The sequence below is a fragment of the Eschrichtius robustus genome, chromosome 2 (assembly GCF_028021215.1).
Source record: "Eschrichtius robustus isolate mEscRob2 chromosome 2, mEscRob2.pri, whole genome shotgun sequence".
NCBI lineage: Eukaryota > Metazoa > Chordata > Mammalia > Artiodactyla > Eschrichtiidae > Eschrichtius > Eschrichtius robustus.
Window position 1 is genome coordinate 65,948,165 of NC_090825.1, and position 20,329 is coordinate 65,968,493.

The following is a 20,329-nucleotide window of genomic DNA, read 5'->3' on the forward strand; positions in this document are numbered from 1 at the left end:
ATGCAGTGTATTTCAATTGTTGAACAGAGGTATGTGAGCACCTTTATCTCTTTCTATGTTTGTTTATACCATGACATCTGTTTTAGATTTTAAGCTCAAAGAGGGCAGTGACCATGTCAATTGACTATTATACAGAAAATGTCCAGTAAAGCATAATTCACTCTCAAATGTTTATTAAGTATTTGTCCATTAAGATGGTGATGTTAATGACTTTAAGGAAAAATAGAGCTTATAATCTGACTGTAAACACCTTTTTGCACTTTAAGAAATATTTGCTGTAAATGGCCCTGCTTTCAATTTCACACATTATAATTAACCAGGTAACACATAAAGCTATATTGTTTTGAGCAGAATTAGTTTACTTTATGTTAGAATAATTCTGTAGTGATGCGTGATAAGATATTTCAAAGAGGCAGAGTTCAGGGCAAGTTTCATGAAGGTGTAGAATTTTAGCTGAGCCTTCAAGATTAAGTAGAATGTGGGCATGTAATAATGAAGGAAAAGACATCTGAGGCAAAGGGAAAAAGGGAAAGAGGCACTGGTTAAAAGCATGGAGGAGGCCAGCAGGCTTGGGTTCAAGTCTTGCATTGGCAATTTATGAATTGTGAGAACTTGGGTGAGTTGCTCAAATATCTAAGCTTTTGGTTTCTCATCTGGAAAATAGAGACCATACAGGACATAAGATTATCGTGACAATTACATGAATCAGGAGTTTAACACAGTACCTGGCATAAGGAGAACATTTAACAAGTGTTAGCTGTTGTTCTCAGTGATAGATTAGCAACTTCGAATAGACTTTCAACAGAATTTTGAATATTGAATTTGAAAAAAAACAAGACAGGGAGGGCAGCTTCAGACTGTGTTGGAAGATCTAAAACTTCCAGGTGGGATTCTTATTTGTACCAAGAAAGGTCAAGTTTCTTTTCTAAAAAAGTTATCTTTTTCCCTCTTAAATTATTCTCTTCAGTTACATATGTGGCAGAGTGACATCAGAGCATGATTATGTATACTTGAATTAAAATATCAATATCTCAATGAATAAAAAACTTTTCAATGAGTTGTCACCTTTGTTTTTTGTTTTTGTTTTTGTTTTTTGTCCTTTTACTTATCCTCTGCACACGAGGCTCAGAAACATTGTCTGCTCTGACTCTCCCTGAATTCTGTGAAAAAACTCTTTGTCTTATCTCCAAATTGATAATAACCATTTATTTCATGTGTAAGAAAGAGAGTTTGGCCCACACGTCAACTAGCAGACACAAAACACTTGTCTTCTGTAATAGGTCAGATGACCTAATCTAATTTCCCCAAGAAAAATAAATAAAAATAGCAGTCACTATATAATATTTATGAGGTCCACCTCTGAAGTCCAACAGTAAAACCTTTTGACTTAGAAGCAAAGTGAGGGCGGTCTTCAATGAGAAACATAAGGAATTTCTAACTATTTTCTATGTTGGTAATATACAAGTATTTTAATGAGTACTCTCTTCACTTTCCCAGGTTTTTTGTGTTTTTTTTAATTATTTATTTTTGGCTGCATTGTGTCTTCATTGCCGTGCGCAGGCTTTCTCTAGTTGCGGTGAGCGGGGGCTACTCTTCATTGCAGTGTGAGGGCTTCTCATTGTGGTGGCTTCTCTTGTTGCGGAGCACAGCCTCTAGGAGCATGGGCTTCAGTAGCATGGGCTTCAGTATTTGTGGCTCATGGGCTCTAGAGTGCAGGCTCAGTAGTTGTGGTGCACGGGCTTAGTTGCTCCGTGGCATGTGGGATCTTCCCAGACCAGGGCTCAAACCCATGTCCCCTGCATCAGCAGGCGGATTCTTAGCCAGTGCGCCACCAGGGAAGTCCCACTTTCCCAGGTTTTAATCACTGTTTTTTTCCAGGTTTATATGTATTGTTACTGTGGTTGTTCTTAACACAGAACTTTCATCTAAAAATAATTTAATTTCCAGGTAGTTAAAATACATATATGCTGCTTTCTTCATTGTGAGCTGTACTTTTCCCCTTAGCATTCCTAAGAGTAAGAAATTTCAGGAACTATAGTCTTATAGTCAACCATTTTCAATTAGAATTAAATAGACCTGTTGTCTTAACATTACTTAGAAAGAGTATATTTAAGGATGTTCATTGAAATGTAATTTACAACAAGCATTTAAATTATTTCTAGTATTTGTCCATGGATCAAGATTAGTTATAATTTTAAGGTAGCTCAGTGTGATGGAATACTATGAGGCCATTAAAAATGATTATGTAGACCCATAATTGTTGACAAAGAGAGGTATTCCTCAATTAATTTTTAAGAAAAATATAATAAAAAGTACTTTTCATAGTATAGTTACTTTTAAAAGACTTTGTATATATTATATCATGTATATAAATTCAAAAAATATATACACTAAAATATCAACAGGTGAATAGACAGAGGATAATCTTTATTTTATTCTATTTTGATGAAATTTTTGAAGTCTTTGTAATATGCATATATATTACTTTATATACCCCCAAATAAATAATATTTTTGTTGCTTGCATCTACTAGGATTGTTACAGGATTTTAGAATTTCTATATTTGAAATGTAAGTCTTCTTAAGAAATGATTAGGAAACTTCATTATTTCTTTTTACCAAATGTTTAAGAAGTAACAGTTTCATGGTAAGGAATATTTTTTTACTATGATTCAACACCCAAAATAAGTTAAGGAGAGACGGTAATACAGAAAATTTAGATTCATAACTTTGGATGAAACCTAAAAGTTGCACTATTCTCTTCTATCCTGAAAATACAATACTAGAATTTTGGACCTACAAGGGAAATTCAGATGTGGAAATAGCCTTTTAACCCCATCCCACCTGAATGTTGGATATTTGGATTGGGTTTGTCTGGATAGTGTCTATCATTATTTTAATAAAATTCTCGTGAGTATAAATAAATGTTTCCCTTAAATATTTAGTGTTCTGATACAGCAATCAATTCCATGTTCTTTATGAGAAAAGTTGCTTAAGGAAAGAAAACAGTCATTGCTATTGTGAATAAAAATTACTTTTAATCATTAATAATCAAGTATCTCTTCAAGAGTTATGGGAAATTACCATGTAGTAAACATCAAAATGTGTAACATGTTAATTTTTATGTGTACAACTGCAAATACAAATAAGCCTTCCATAAGCACAGATGTGTTCCTGACATCTAGATTTGGAAAGTAAAATATTTTTTTAATCTTATAAGTCAATGCTTTGTACATACTTCATCACACATGTTATATTTAATTATTCAAATACATTTTTGTTCAACTGGACTGTGAGATTTTCAAAGTCTGGGATTATGTTTTATTTGTTCATCTCAGAAGCTAGCACAGTGCCTTATACTGAGAAAATATTGCTTGAAGTAAGGAATGTATGAAAAACAGATTCTTATAATTATGTTGACCACTAGTTCTCATCATTAATACTTTCTAATAGTTTGTCTATATCATAGGCTAAGTAGTCTTAGTGGAATGATTTGAGAAGATCTATTATTTATAACATTTCTAAAAAATGTATCCTGAGTTTGTTTAAAAACAAACTCTATTAAGAACAAGTCTTTCCTAAGTTGTAAATCTCAAGTCTTTCCTAAGTTGTATATGCGGTTAAACTATACAAAGATAAGCATGGTTCCTGCCTTCTGGAAACTTAACACTCTTAAAGATGGAATTTTTAAGTGGTCCTTCTAGTCACTTCCAAATTTCTTAGTTATAGAAAAGTGTCCAGTGATAGATTAGGAAATGTCAAATATCTTTCTTCTTTTGCAGTATGATAAGCGGGCCTATTTTTACAGAAAGCAGTAAAAGAATGCACTGTAGACAGCAATTTAAATGAATTAAGCTTTAAGATTTTCTCTGATTACCCATCCACAGAGGCCCAGTAACATTTTGAGGGGACTTTGGAGGTTATATATATTTTAAGGGAAATTATGATCAGACTGTAGTATCTAGCTGAATATTTTCCATGCATGTTTATAGCCTGTTCAATTTTCATGGTTGTCTTTTGGGGCTGCATGTGAATTTATGGGTGACAGCTTTCCTAATTCCAAACAAGTGTTAGAATTTCTTGGTTTAACATTTAATTTCTGTTTATGGTTTCTGATTTTTGAAATCTGATTCTTCTTCTTCATTGGTCATTGAAGGTGAGATTGTTGGTGGTAACTCCGTGTTGCTAACAGGGGTCACATTTCTTCTCAGAGTAAAGGATGTATGGAGATGAAGATTTTATTTCACTTCTGACTTTTACTTGCATTAGTAATGAAAGTGTGATTGCTTCTTATTGTTGTTGTTTCTCAATAACCAGATAGAAGAGGTTTAAATTAACTAACACTCCTAAAGCTTAAGTAATAATAATAATAACTTAATGAAACTTAAGTTAATAGAAAATCCAACTAACTAGATCCTTCTAGTAGTTGGGTTCTGCGTGCGTGTTTATTTAGAAGTTGACCAGCATTTGCTAGTGAGGCTTTTAGCCATGAGGATTGAAACACCATTCATTTAACCATAGATCTCCCTTCCCACACATTCCAGTGAAGTGGAGTATAACTAAACTAATGGTATTGTGTGAACTTGCAAGCTTATAAATTTATAAACATCCGAAACTACTTGGAAAAGTAAATAATTTAAGTTACTTCATAATGGAAAGTGAGCTAACTAGTGGCCAGCAAAAGTTGTCAGAAACTAAAATTTCCTTGCTGAAGTATAAATTTTATGTGATTGCATTTCTAAAAATCTATATAGTTGCCCTTCTGATCTGGAATGGTTTTTATTCTGTGTAAATTGTATATGAAACTAGCTATAGCTTTTTCATACTCAGCTCTTAGAGAAAAGAGGCAAACACCCTCAATAAGACACTTCTTAGTCAGTTTCAGTGCACATAGTTCATTATTCTAGGAATTGTGCCAGATTCTGAAAGAAACAGTAATTCTAAATCGTAGTCCTTGTTCTCTGATTGCTTACAATGTAAGTGACAAAGATGTGCAGAATTAAAGTCTGAGGTTGATATTCCTTCCTTTGAGAAGTGGTTTCTCTATCCCCTCCCCTTGTATCTAGGTGGGCTTTGGACTCTTTTGTAAACAGTAGAATGCAGGAGAAGTGATGCTCTGTGATTTCCAGAGGCTAAGTCAACAAAGGCACCTCATGCTTACAGCCCTAAGCTTTCATGTGAAAAGTCTAACCATCCTAGGCTGCCAGGCTGTAAGGAAGCCAAGCCACTGAGGAGTCTCCAGGAGCCAGTCCTACTCTTTCAAGGCTCCCAGCCAAGCACCAGATATGAGTGAATGAGCTTTTCAGAGGATTCCAGCTCCCAGCCATCATGTCAGCCCCAGTTTTTCTGGTATCCCCAGTTAAGGCCCTGACACCATGGTGCAATGACAAACCATCCTCACTGTGCCCTGTGAGGTTCATGGAAAGTATGAACATAATAAAATTGTCATTGTTTTGTGCCACTAAGTTTAGGGTGGTTTGTTACACAGCAATAGGTGTAGGAACAAAGAGCTGCTTGATTTAAGATGTACTATGGGAGAATAGGAGATAATTAATTCCTCTGCCTAGGAGGGTTTCCCAGAAGCAGTGACATCTGAACTTGGCTTTTAATGATGAGTAGGAGCCTGCTAAGTAAAGAAGGCAGGAGAAAGAGTCCTCAAGCTGAGGGAACTGTATGGAAAAGTATGGCAGTGAAGACAGAGTGATGCATTTGGTGGATGACAAGAAGTTTGGTGTGGAATACCATTGGATAGCTAGAACCAGAAAGGCAGACATGAAGCTAGAAATTCCGTGATTTTTTTTTTTTTTTTTACTATGCCAAGGGAGTTTCAACTACAGCCTTGTAGGAGTACAAAGTAATAATCAGGCTTGTGTTGTAGAAAGCATTTGCAGCAGTTGGAAGATGGGCTGAAGGAGAAAACAATAAAAGGCAAGGAGAAATGTCAATAATTGTACAGTTCAGATGGCAGATGATCAAAGCTGAGATATATAGATAGCTTTCTTATAGTAGCAAAATAAGATCAGTTAGGTAACAGTGGTTGTTTAAATTGCTGATCAGTTATTTACTGAATGTGTCTGTTCCAGCCTTAATAATTCAGTGCTACAGCCAGTCCTGCATTTTGGCAAATCAAACCAATGCCGTTACAAAACACTGATCTCATTACATTTGTTAATGATAGTTCAGTGCCATGTAAAAGCTTCCTCCACTATGAATTTTGGAGAATTATGACTAAATAATACTATTTTTTACATTTTTTAAGGCATAGATTGCAATGGGACATTTAAAGGAATGAGACCAAATTGTACCAGGTAATACACTAATGGAACCATATGTGGCACTTACTCTACTTCCTCAAAATAAACATTAGTTCAGTAAAAAATCTTGAAAAAAATGGTAATTTATGTAATCATAAAGATATCACAATGAGAAAGATATATAGTGCACTTAGTAAAGATAGTTATCTAAACATAACACACAACTGCAGTCAACAGCTTTTTGTGTGGATTGGATTGCAGTTTAGCAGTGACATTTGAACTTTAATTGAAATCATAATACCATACATGTAATAAACTTTTCCAGGGCAAAAAGGTTAGATAGGTCTTTCTCCAGTCATTCTGAGCATATAGACTGAATCCTCCATGGCTTATACTGCCTTATCTCACAGTGACTTGCCGCCAGTTGTGAGGTATAGTGATTTGTTTTAAAAACATTCTATACTTCTTGGTTTTACTTTACACTTTGTTTATGTTTTTAAAGTCAACTGAAAAATTTAATCTTTTTCATTCAAAATCAAAATCCACAGAATTTTGTAGATTGTTTCCATCTGCCTTCTTGCAGTGCTCTGACTCCTTTCTGGCATGTTTCTTTAAGACAGAACATCTCCCAGAATTTGAGCAGACGCTGTCTTTACATTTGCCAATAATACCACATTGAGTTAGTATACTTTGTGAAGAGATGTTTTTTGTTTGTTCATTTTATGTATCAGTTATATGATACTCATTTTATCTAAAAGTTATATGATGTTGGTGGTGTTACAAAGTAGTCTGTCTTCTTTAAAATGTCTGGCTGCCACATGATCCTTGGTCACCCATTCCATGAAAAGCCAGGAAAATATTCAGAAAGGATTTGGGGCAGACTGATACTCAACAAATCAAAAGGTAAAGAGATAGGGAGGCCACAGCACAGGATGGCACTGATGAGAGGTTTGCTGCTTTGTGAGCCAAGGAATTAATTAGAGTGGGTAATTTTGAGAACACTAAGAATCAAGTCCACTAGCAAGGACTAAAATAATGGAAAAATCTGTTAATTAAAATAGAAACTGAATTCTCTTACTGTAAAACAAAAGACAGTGGAGCCTTAAATGAGAGAGAGAGAGAGAGAGAGAGAGAGAGAGAGAGAAGGCAAGGGAGGAGAAGGAGAAGCCTAACAAAGAGGAGTATTTATTTGCCAGGAAACTACATTCATTCTTATTTACTTACAGGTCAAAAAAAAAAAAAAAAAATTACCAGTGAAAAAATTCACCAAGTATTTCCCTGAAGAGAAAAAGCAAGTGCTTTTCAAGTGTTAAAAAGGTTTACTGGTGGTTAGGCTAATTAAGGATCAAAACTCCGTTCTGAATAGGACAGAATGAGTCCATACATCAGTACATAATTAGTTAAAAAAAAAAGTCCCATTGTTTATTGGTCCAGAATAAGTGTGAGCAATTGTTTAGGTTCGGTTTGGGTCTGGTGTATGAAGGTCCCTGAAAGTGCGTGGTCTGGACAGACTACAATAATTTGCAGGACCAGTGTAAAATGAAAATGCAGAGCCCTTTTGTTCAAAATTATTAAGAATTTCAAGACAGTGACAACAGAACACTAAAGCAGGGATGAGGCCCCTCTAAGCTTGTGGCCTTGTGTGACTGACAGCACAGTCACACACCCATGAAGGTGGCATTGTCTGTGGTTCTTTAACAGCCTCACTCGTTAGAGCTGTCATAGTGAAACAGTCTCTGTATTATCCCCTAGACAAGGGCTGTAGTTAGTGTATGTTCAGGGGAGCTCAGCCGCTCAGGGTTACCTCTGCCTTGGGCCGTTTGTTTGTTCACTTTATATCCCAAGCATCTTGCACAGTCTCTGGCCCTTGGTAAGCACTCAGTAAATAGTAGACCCGGTAGGTGATGGATGATGTAGTTGACAGCCTATCTCAATGATTCTCGTTCAGTTCATCTCTAGATAAGAAGCCCCAGTGTGGATTCTTTTGAGTTTCAGGTCATATTGCACAGACCAGCTTGAAGGTTTCTTTTAGCTCTGGGCCTTGTGGGTCCTGCTCTTACTCAAAGCCTGTTTCTCTGTTAAGTGATCCTGAAACATTTAAACTGATAGATTAGAGTAACAGTTGAGCCCTAACCAAGTTAAGGCTGGAGCGGTAGGCAGAGTAACGCGTTCCCCACCCCCTGCCACCAAAAAAAGGATGTCAAAGTCTTAATTCCTGGAACCTGAGACTATGTTAGAGCACATGGCAAAAAGAAATTAAGGTTGCAGGTGGATTAAAGTTGCTAATTAGCTGACCATAAAAGTAGCTAAATTATCCTAGATTATCCGTGGGTGCATTGTATCACAAAGGAAGAGAGAGGCAGAAGGAGAGTCAGAGAAAGATGTGACTAAGGAAGCCGGCTCAGAGTGATGTGGTGTGAGAAGGTGTCCACCTGCCATTGCTGGCTTTGAAGATGGAGGAGGAGAGTAGCCTCTGGAAGTTTCTCCGCTAGAGCTTCCAGAGAGGAGCACAGCTCTGCCAACACCTGCATTTTAGCCCAGTGAGACGTGGGTCAGATTGCCGACCTCCAGAACTGTAAGATAATGAATTTGTGTTGTTTTAAGCTGCTATGTTACGGTAATTTGTTACAGCAGCAGCAGGAAACCAACAGCTGGTTCCGCATTGTGGTGAAACTATCACTCCTGGTCCCTGGTTCATTAGAAGTCACTAACCTCCATCGCTGGGTATTATTTTCTGCCCATGTTTTTTCCACTTCTCTTGGTGGCCTGAAGTAGAGTTCTTTTTTTTTTTTTCCTGTGTTTTTATTTTCCTTCATTGGACCACTACATTTTTGGGTTCAGGCTAGTAGGTATTATATTCTCAGGAAAGCAAGCAATGCAGGCTGTTCTAGATACACTCGTTTCTTGGGATATTAGTAATTGAGAGATAGTGAGAAAAGGGCTTTGACTGCCAAATTCATTTGTAAAACTGAGGATAAACAAGCTATTTTTTTCTTAAAGCACTTTAAAAGGATATAATCTGTGTATAAATTGTTTTTTTAATCTCAACCGTTTAAGAGACTATCCAGCAAAAATTATCTCTGGCCTTCAGCCCAAGCTCCTATCTCCAGAGTCGGCCATTGCTGGTTTCTTGTGAATCCTTCCAGAGATATTCTGATATTCTATATACATATAAATGCACACATACACACACACATATAAATTTGTACATATATTTGTGTGTGTGTGTATATATATATATACACACTCTAATTTTCTACACACACTCTCCTGCACCTTGCTTTTGTTTTACTTAGTAATTTAACAAGTTTATGGAACGACTTTAATAGCTTTAAATGTATAATATGCACATGAAACACTTAGAGGACTTAACGGAGAAAAATAAATACTTTCCAAACATTTTAGACTGCAGATTTTATTTTTTAGAGTGTCTCATGGAATTACTTTTTCAGACATACTGCCCAGCACCAAGTTGCCTTCCTCTTCAGTAGAAATAAGAATTAGTGACTCCCATATACTGGTATAGTAAGAAGGGTATGGATTTCGGAGTGAGGGAAACCTAGGCTAATACCCTGGCTTCATTGTTGACTTGCCTGCCTGCTCACGTTCATGCTTACTGGCTGTGTGGCTTTGGGCAGGTTGCTTAACTTTATTGAGACTTCTTGTTAATACTGTCTACTTCATTCATTCAATCATTTGTTCATTAATTAATACATGTAATCATTGGAACGTTTATGAGCCAGGTCGTATAAAGCAGAGTCATTCTATTTGAGAAGCTTCTAATCTAGTGAGGGAGACTTCATTTGTAGCACACCAAGTAGCAAAGAGCAATGGCCTGTCTTAAAAGTGAAGTTGTGGAAAATCATTTTTTATTAAGATGACAGTTTTCTGCTTTTATAGGCAAAGATCACCAGTAGCAAATGTCACCTATACCGTTTCAAAACTTGCAAGGGATACAGGAAGTTTAACATAGGGTTTTTCAGGTAATGATTTTTTAAAGCATGTATGGACTTTGATATTGCTGATCTAATGAATTACCACAGAAATGTTATTTATCTGAATAAAATAGAGTAAGAATGACAGACTCTTCCAATTTATTATTATGAAATTCCTACATAAATTCTGGCATCCTTGTGGATTATGGACATATTGATCCTAATGTTTGTGACTTTAAATGTTAACTTGGATAGAACTAGAGAATCTTATTTTCAAACCCATAATATGAATATTTTACAGGGAAATTTTATAATTATTCTTTCCCAATATCTATAAAGCATGTAAGTGCATTTTAACATTGTATATTTACTCTTCATAATTCTCTATTCTATGTTTTATTCAAACTTACTTATTTCAAAAGCCTATTTCTATTTTATTCTTGTTCTTGATAAAGTTAAACAGCAAAAGAATATTCATTAGAAAAAAAAAATTTAGGAATTTAGTTGAAAATAACTAACGCAATTTCTTTTATTTGCCATTTTGGTTGCCAGAAAGAAAGTTTCAACTTCTTTTCATTTTCTCAGACTAGTAAAATGCTGTGTAGGCCTATTGAATTCCAGACAATGTTCAACACTTGTTTTAATGAATCCTGATGACTTCAGTCTGTTAATTTATTTAGGAGATGCTTTTGGTTTTTATATGGTCAACTAGAAATGTGTAGCTATTTTCCCATTTATTCAAAGTTCAAACATTTTTTTAAATACTAAAATTTAATTTGAAAATACAGTGGTAATGTTGGTAATGTCAAATCTTTAAGCCCATTATTTATAACTTTTCCATTTAAAAGATCTTTCTCTAATTGAGTTTGTTCCATAACGAGAACTCTGTTAAGGCCAGTTCTATAGCTGTCTAGTTATTTAATAATAACAAGTACATAATACTTTGACTTGGCTGTTTTTGTGGTCATTTTGATGAAGGTTTGATTTGTTAACATCCTAAAAAACAAACCATTAGATATTTGGCTTTTATTATTACCAAATAATGTATGTCTCAACCAATGTTCGGGTCTGTTTCTCTCCTAATACATTGCCCTTACCTCATCTCTCATCTTCATCTCTTGCCACACATCTGACCTCTACCCCAATCCCAGGGGAGAGTCAGAGGTGAGGTGGGTAGATGCCAGGGAAGTTGCTAGTAAAACAAAGCTCTCTTTCTCTCTCTCTTTCTGTCTCTCTCTTTCTTTGTCTATCTGTCTCTCTCACCCACTCTGTCTATCTATCTATATACATATATATATATATATAAAATATATTTTATCATAATGTGAGATAAAGAGCTACTTAAGAATGCTCTGCTTTGGTGGCCAGGCAGGAGTTGACCATTGACCATTTTGCTAGATTTTTGCTATGACGGCTGCAGTCCAAGTGTTTAAGACTTTCTTCCTCCCAAAAGAAAACATTCCCTGTTCTTCTTGTCTGTAACGAATCACAAGCATAGCAGCATCCTTCCAGCTTATTCTTCTCAACTCCAGATAATTCTTAGTGGGTGAAAATAATTTACCTAACATGTATTTACAGATTCAGCAGTCAAAGTTGTATAGAAAGCCAGCATTTGGGTGGCAAATGGGAGTAGCACAAGCTGTGGGCACACAAAATAAACTTGGTTCTTGGCTTCCACAACAACTCTCTTCCCTGGTTCTCCCCATATCTCTTGAATCATTCTATTTCAGTCTCCTTTTATTCATTTCTCTCTCTTGCCATCTGCCCCTGTAATTTTAACATTTCCCAGGATTCTATATTAAACGTTTTTTCTCTGGTAGACTCTCTCTGGGAGTTTCTTCAACTCATTTGAAGATCTCTTCAATTCATTTGTCTTGAGTGGCCAGTGGTAATGGCAGTGCCTGCTATCTCTGTACATGTAGTCCAGTCATCTCTCCTGAGCTCTACGTCTATACAAGCATTTACCTACTCAACATCTATCTCCATTTAGATATCCTGTGGTCGCTTCAGACTCACCCGTTATATCTGAAATGGAACCCTCTATGCATAGTACTCAACCTGCCCCTTCTGTAAAACCATCTTCACAATTGCCAAAGTTACAAGACTCAGAAATCTGAGAGCATTGTCTTGGAAGAGCAAATAAGATCCAGAACTATTATGTACATACACAGACACACACACACACACACACACACACACACACACACATCAGTGTTCAAAGAGTAATATTACATAGTTTTGCATGTTTTTGACTTTAAGTAAATAGAATCATATTGTGTATTATTTTGTGCCTTGCTTTTTTGCTCAACATCATGTTTGAGATTCGTGCATGTGTGTAGCTGCGTCGCAGTCCATTGTGTGAAAATTCTATAATTTACTTGCCCATCCTGTGGAGAGACATTTGGGTAGCTTTCAGTTTTTCGCTATTATAAATAATGCACCTGTGAACATTTGTGCACATATCTCCTGACACACATATGCAAATATTTCCCGGAGTATGTAACTAGAAGTGGAATTCCTAGTTATAAGTACATAAATCTTCATGTACCTGGACAGTTATTGCCAAATTGTTATCTAAAGTAGTTTCAAATGTTTACACTCCAGCCAGTAGTAATTCATCTTGTCATTTCATGTTCTCTGTGATCTTTGCTATTGTTGGACATTTTCGTTTTTGCTAATCTGGTATGAAATACTTCATACTGGTTTTCATTTGCACTTACTTGGTTTCTAATGAAGTTGAGCTAATTATCATATGCTTATTTGCCCTCACTGTTCCCTCTTCTTGGAAGTTCCTGAAGTCTTTGGCATATATTTTTTAATAATGTTGGGTTTTTAAAAATTGATTGTAGGAATTCTTTAGATAATCCTTTGTTAGCAGCATATGTTGCAGTATTTCCTCTCAGTTTGTGACTTGTCTTTTCATTGTCTTTAAGATGTCTATTGATGAATAGGAGTTACTTACTTCTAATGCTTCTAATGTAATTGAATTTATCTATCTTTACCTTTATGGTTTCACTTTCCGCCTTAAAAAAAACTTTCTATCCTAAGATCCTAAAGAAATTCTCCTCTATTTTCTTCTAAATGCTTTAAAATTTTGCCTTTTCTCATTTAAATGTTTAATTCACCTGGAATTGAATTGTATGTGTAGGTAGAGATATAGTTAAGCCACATACAAATTGACTTTTGGTTTTTGACTTTAAAACCATTGTTTGTGTCATAGTCAAAGGAGAATGATTTTTCAAGTGTCACAGTGCCATCAATCATTACACCTTTTCCTGGACCTCTCAGTCTGCTCAAACTGGCACCCTGACATTTTTCAGAAATACTATTTTCAGAATATGTTATAAAATGCAAGTAATTCACTGCAAACAATACTAATGATTCTCATTTAAATAAGAAAAGATTGATACTCCAGCCATGGTAATACCAATATTAAACGTGGCTGAGAAAATGTCTTTACAAAATGAGCCAATAACTGGAAATAATCATTTTAAAAGATGTCGGTAATTTAACTCTCAGAAAGTTAGAAGTCAATCATTCATTCTGACATTTTAGAGAAACTTTCCCAGGATGAGATATTTCTTTTGACAAATCTAACTTCTGATCTACACTATTTACTGTTAATTAGATGATGGTAATGCAATTTTGATTCAAGTTATAGAGTGTGTGTGTGTGTGTGTGTGTGTGTTTTAATGCAGTGTGAACTCAAGTAATAAAACATAAAACTCTCTGCAAATTATTGAGACCATAAGCCATTTTTTAATAAGGCTCTCATCATCTGGAGAAGTTTCATTTATTCACTTTATTTGAAAAGTCCTTATACTTTAGCCTTTAACTCTACAAAGACAATTTCTTATTCTGTCATTAACCTTTCCTTTTTAATTCACCTTTTTCCATTTATTCCACAGGTATTTATTGAGCGCCTGTATTTTGCAAAGTAGTCTATTTGAGCATAACTGTCTCAGAATATAGGGACTGAAAGAACTTCCAAGATCATTTATAGTAACCCTAACTTTCTGCAGCTTAAATTAAGACACTGAGATCCAGAAAGGTGCTGCCACCTGACCAAAATCTTAATGTGGTAAAGCGTAAATAAAAATCGCCTAACCTTGGATTCAGGATTCTTCCTTTTGAACCAAGTTGTCCATAAAAACTATCTAAAAGTCTACTTGAATCCTATATACTGATTTAATGTTCATAGAAATTCCTAAAGGGATATATCACTGTGAACAAATTATATTACACAGTCGTTGCCTTAAAGCTACTTATAAAATGTTTAGGGTGAAAAAACATATTTGAAAAAAATTAGAGAAAGTAAAAAGTTTAACTGAAAGATTCCTGAGGACAGAAATTATTGTTACCTTTATCAAATTTGTTATATTTCCCTAACACAATGAGCTGATCATAGTATATATACTTAAATATTGATTAAAGGAAAAACTAGTATTGAAATATTGGGTGCAGACATAGGTACTTTAAATGATCAGAGAAAATGAAAATCATCTTCAATGTGGAAAGTAAAAAAAAAAAAAAAAAAAGGAAAAAGAAAAAAAGTCTTCATGGAAGATTTAGAATTTAAAGTGGGCCATAACTAGTGGTTGTAACTTAATTAGAAAGAGAGGAACTCCCAAGTTTCAAGTTGCTTGTTTAGCTCACTTTCTATTAAGACTTCAGGTACAGGTTCTCTGAGTTATTTGCTTTCAAATTTCACCTCTAAGCGTGAATGCTTGGAATAAGCATGCTCGTGAGAAAATAATATGATAAATATGCTAAGATGTAGGTATAAGGTTATTGATCGTTGTGTTGTTTATAAGAGCATTAAGAAATGGAACCAACCCAAACAGTCATCAGTGGATTCTTAGTACAAACAAATTAAAATTAATGATGAGTATAGATCTAAATATATTTTTCAACATGCAAAGACATTTCTAATATATTTTAGAGTAAAGACATCAAGCTGCAAAATTATATATATAATCTCATATTTGTAAAAAGAAAAAAAAAAGACATGAAAATACAAATTATGCAAAGTAGGATGATGGACATTTTAATTTTCTTCATGTTTTTCAGGAGTTTTATAAAGTCTTACAATAAACATTTATTACTTATAAAAATGATTAAACTATTTTTTTGGTTGTGGGGAGAGTTCTAAATTTACTCTGTTGACTTGCCACAGTTATGAAAGCTGTAGAACAATGATCTCCATTCATGGAACAGCTTTCATTGAGCACCTATTATGTACTAGACACTAAGAGCAAAAGAGTCAAAATCTATACCTTAGGCTCCCCATGACTTTAGAAAGAGATGGGAATCTTAAATGGAGAACCAGGGATCTATTCCCTTCAGACTTGTCACTTCAGAGTGGTCCTTTTGTCTTATGCTGATTTTTTTTTTAACTAAATTGATCACTCTTTGTGTTCTGGTTGTACAGTGTCTAGATGACGAATGAAATTACAGAGGTTTTTCCATATCTGGCTTTTTAATTGAAATAATTCAATTCTCTCTTTTGCTAGGAGGAGAAAAAGCAATTCTAAGATGTATAATGTGTTTTGAGTTGACATTGAAAACTTATGCATGTAATAATTATACTTCTGTACTGTATCATTTTCTCCTTCTATGGAATATATTTTTAGATATTTAATTACATATTACAGTAATTATGTCAGTATTTATTGTTAATTTTAACATTGAAACTCCCAGAGGGTAGTACTTGTCATCTTGACAATGCATTAATGCCTAGCACCTCCGCATTCCTGTGAGGGTTATGTTATCTGAACTTGGCTTGCTCAGGATAAGACAGAACATGTCCCAGGCCTAGTAGCAGCCAACCATGGTTAATTGTATGCAGTCATGAGGCCAAGGAGGACCCTGTGGTGGATTCATTTTTAATAATCTGTGCAACTAAGCATGGGTGCAGGCTTTTGGAAGTACTCATAATCTAAACAACATTTGGGGATCTTTAGTTGGTTAGTCTTTTAAATTAAAGAAACTATTAGCAGGAGCTCTTTTGTAATTTATGCAATATTAGGAGCTAATAATAATAGTTTCCAAATGTTTTGTGGGAATTTACAAGCATTTTCATTTATAACATCTCATTTAATCTTTAGACCACCTCTGAGGTGAGAGAACAGAAGTCCAGTTAGGTTAAATGACTTGCCTAAAGTCACATGGCTAATAAGAAATAGACCTGGATTTAAACCCTATGTGTCCTGACTTCAAGTCCTATTCTTTTTGTGTGTGTGTGTGGCTGTGTTGGGTCTTCGTCGCTGCGCACAGGCTTTTTCTAGTTGCGTCGAGCAGGGGCTACTCTTCGTTGTGGTGCACGGGCTTCTCATTGCGGTGGCTTCTCTTGTTGCGGAGCATGGGCTCTAGGCGCACGGGCTTCAGTAGGTGTGGCATGCGGGCTCAGTAGTTGTGGCTCACAGGCTCTAGAGCACAGGCTCAGTAGTTGTGGCACACAGGCTTAGTCGTTCCGCGGCATGTGGGATCTTCCCAGACCAGGGATGAAACTCGTGTCCCCTGCATTGGCAGGTGGTTTCTTAACCACTGACCCACCAGGGAGGTCCCTCAAGTCCTATTCTTTTTTAGCTGTACCAAACTGCTATGATGCTTCTGCCTTTGTAGTTGGAAATATGGGTATTTTACTGAGGATTACTGGGTTGATTCAGACAAGGTTTATACAAGGATAAATATGCATTCCTAAGGTCTTCTTCTTTTTTCTTTTTTTTTTAATTAATTAATTTATTTATTTTTACTTTTCGCTGTGTTGGGTCTTCGTTTCTGTGCGTGGGCTTTCTCTAGTTGCAGCGAGCGAGGGCCGCTCTTCATCGTGGTGCGCAGGCCTCTCACTATCGAGGGCTCTCTTGTTGTGGCGCACAGGCTCCAGACGCGCAGGCTCAGTGATTGTGGCTCACGGGCGTAGTTGCTCTGCTGCATGTTGGATCTTCCCAGACCAGGGCTCGAACCCGTGTCCCCTGCATTGGCAGGCAGATTCTCAATCACTGCGCCACCAGGGAAGCCCTCTAAGGTCTTCTGATTGAGCTCTGTTACCCTCCAGCTCACCATGTTTTGAAAGACCAATTATCCGTTAGTGATCATGCCTTTTATCCTAGGACTCAGAGAACATTTACACAAATATAGAGATCAGTCCATTGATGTAGTAACTACAGTACTGAAACTGAGTAAATTTACTTACTAAATGAAGATATGTAGATTCAGTAAATTAATGTGGACCAACAGCATTTTCATCGACAACTGCTAAAAATGTGAAATCATTATATACACACTTACAATCAAATGACCACTAAAATAAATTTATGTGATCAGAACTTCCTGCTGTTGAGATTCAAATGAATGTTAATAGTTAGAATTTAAGGGAGCTGAAGGAAAGTGTAAATTGTGATGGAATTATTAAAGAAATGGCTTGAGAGATCTTAAGTATCTTGGCATAAAAGTACAGCACAGAGGATATTTTATTTCTTGACCTTAATGATGAATATTGTTGTAGGCCCTTGAATTTTCGTTAGCTCAGAATAGAGGCCGATTAATTCCAAAGCAGTTAAAGAAATTAAATGCCTTTCATCTCTCTTTATGTTAATGCAGAAGTTTGGAAACAGGGTTTAACTTTTATTTCACTTATGTATCTCTTAATTGTCTTTTACTCTGTATGTAGTTTTTCAAAATAAAATTATCTTGATTTTTCTTTTTACTCTAGGCTTGATCCTCCACTACCTGAGATGCTGAAAAAGGATCACAGCCCAGCTGAAAACATGTCTTTAGAAACTCTAAGAAACAGTAGTCCAGGAGACCTCTTTGATGAGATTTAATTGTCTCAAAAAGTACTTTGATGTTCACAAGACTGTGTTTTCTATTCATTTCCTTAAACGGCAAAAGAAAAATTTCAACTCAGCAGCAGCTCTGAGTGTGCTTTGCAATGTAATTACATACACACTGAGCTGAAACCATTATGCAAAATGGATTACACATGTATATGAAGATATGATTTGATGACAGTAGTGCATTATTCTAAACTATTCATTCAGCATGCCTATAATTAGATAAAATCTCAGACCTTTTTGTTGCAAAGGTCACATTTACCTTATTCAGTTCACACATATTATATGTAGTAGCTATCTATTCTGTCTCAGAAGATTTTGAAAATAGGACAAAGAAAATGTCTACAAATTCTTTTTTGAATAGTCATATTCTGAACACTGATGTTTGAACATTTTAATTTGTGGAATGATGTGTAAAATCTATTTTTAGTTTGTACACGAACAACCTGAAAATCTGATGATAAAACTTTTGATTGAAGATTTTGTGTTCTTAACAAAATATGTTATTTAGTTTAACTTTTTCCTGCAATATAGTAAACAGGTCTTTATAGAGTACATATTAATATAAATGTAACCCTGTTTTATATCAAAGCGTGTTTTTCAGAGATTGTTGATAAAAGATTTATCTTATAAGTGCAAGGGCCCTCTTTGAAGACGAGGACCTTGTAGAATCCACTTATCTATCCCCATTTACATCTGGCACAGATTTTTTTTTTAAATATTCATCGTTTCTACTTCCTGACCTCTCATTCACTTCTATCCAGCTGAACATCCATTCCCTCCATGCCACTCAAGTTAACAATGACCACCATGTTGCTAGTTGGTCCATTCCCAGTCCTCATCTTACTAAGCCTCTCAGCAAAACATTTGACAGAGCCAATCACTTCTCCTTAAGAAACATTTTCTTCACTTGACTTTTGCAATAACATATGCTGTTTGTATTTCTCTTTCATTCTGGCCACTAATTTTTTAGACTTCTTGGCTGAGTCCTTCTCCTTGTCCAACAGTTAAAAGTTTCAGTGTCCTGGGCTTAATCTTTAGCCTTTTCTTTTCATTACTTACATTGTCTCCCTAGGTTATCTGTGGTTTTAAATACCGTCTATATGCTAATATCTCCAAACTTAAAATACTTCCCTTTCTTCCCTTCCCTTCCCTTCTCTCTCTCTCTCTTTCTTTCTCTCTCTCTCTCTCTCTCTCTCTCTCTCTTTCTCTCCCCTCCCCTCCCCCCCCCCACCCCCATCTCTCTGTCTCCCCATAGAAAGTAAGCCCCATCATAGCAGAGGCATGGCCATCTGGTTTATCTCTCTACCTGCCAGTACCTAGGACAGGGCTGGATTCATAGAGACTTAGTAAGTGTTCGTTGAAGGAATAAATGCATGTCTATCACGCAGTAGCCCCTCAAATCATCTAGTTTCTTTAAGTTACTAGATCACTTTGAAAAGAAACTCATTAAAAGATTGAAATTTAGCTTGATGATTTGATACAAAGAAATAGTTGTTCAGAAAGCTCAGCTACCTTTTGTGATTAATTATAAATAAATATACATATATGTTTACACATAGGCTTGACTACAGAGAGAGAATGAGAAGGAAATTATACATTATTGTTTATATCAGAAATAGGATTTTATTAAGTCAGTGGAACAACAAAATATTTTAAATAGAAATTTTACTGCATTTTTATTTCTATACTAGCTTCCATTTAAGAGGAAAAATTTTAATTAAATGTAAATATAAATATGTGAAATATAATTATAAAACTCTACTCAGTCACCTAGGAAATTCACTATAATAATGAATTAATATAATCCAAGATTTACCTTGGATCTTTCCAAGGAGATTGTGTACATAAAGTACCAGAATCTCAAGATAATGCTACCACATCTGAATAGACCACAAATGACTAACCAAAATTAGCATACATTAGTGTATATATGTATGTATATATGTGTATGTTATATATATGTATATATATATATATTTTTTTTAAGTGAAAGAGAAGAAGAAGAAAACAGAATTTTGGCTGTTAACTCACTAGTGGTGAGAAAGGGATACATGGAAAGTGTTTCCTAAGTAATCATAACAAGAGAATCTATAAAGTTCATGGTACAGTTGACCCTTGAACAGCATAGGTTTGAACTACGCAGGTCCGCTTATAAGCGGATTTTTTTCAATAGTAAATAATATTGTACTACACAATCTGCAGTTGGTTGAGTCTTCAGATACAGAATTGCAGATATGGAGGGTCTGAAGATATGGAGGCGCCACAGATAAGAAGGGCTGACTATAAATTATACTCAGATTTTT

General features: G+C 35.4%; 1 protein-coding gene across 2 annotated transcripts in view; it reads left to right on the forward strand.

Annotated features, from left to right (window-relative positions):
- The window catches only part of XRCC4 (X-ray repair cross complementing 4), a 268,265-nt gene extending 249,927 nt beyond the window's left edge, over positions 1–18,338 (forward strand). For both annotated transcript variants that reach the window (XM_068533655.1, XM_068533663.1), the window contains exon 8: positions 17,903–18,338. In XM_068533655.1, the coding sequence (XP_068389756.1) occupies positions 17,903–18,014 (112 nt within the window). In that variant the 3' untranslated portion in view covers positions 18,015–18,338. The remainder of the gene's footprint in view (positions 1–17,902) is intronic.
- Positions 18,339–20,329: the final 1,991 nt, after the last annotated feature.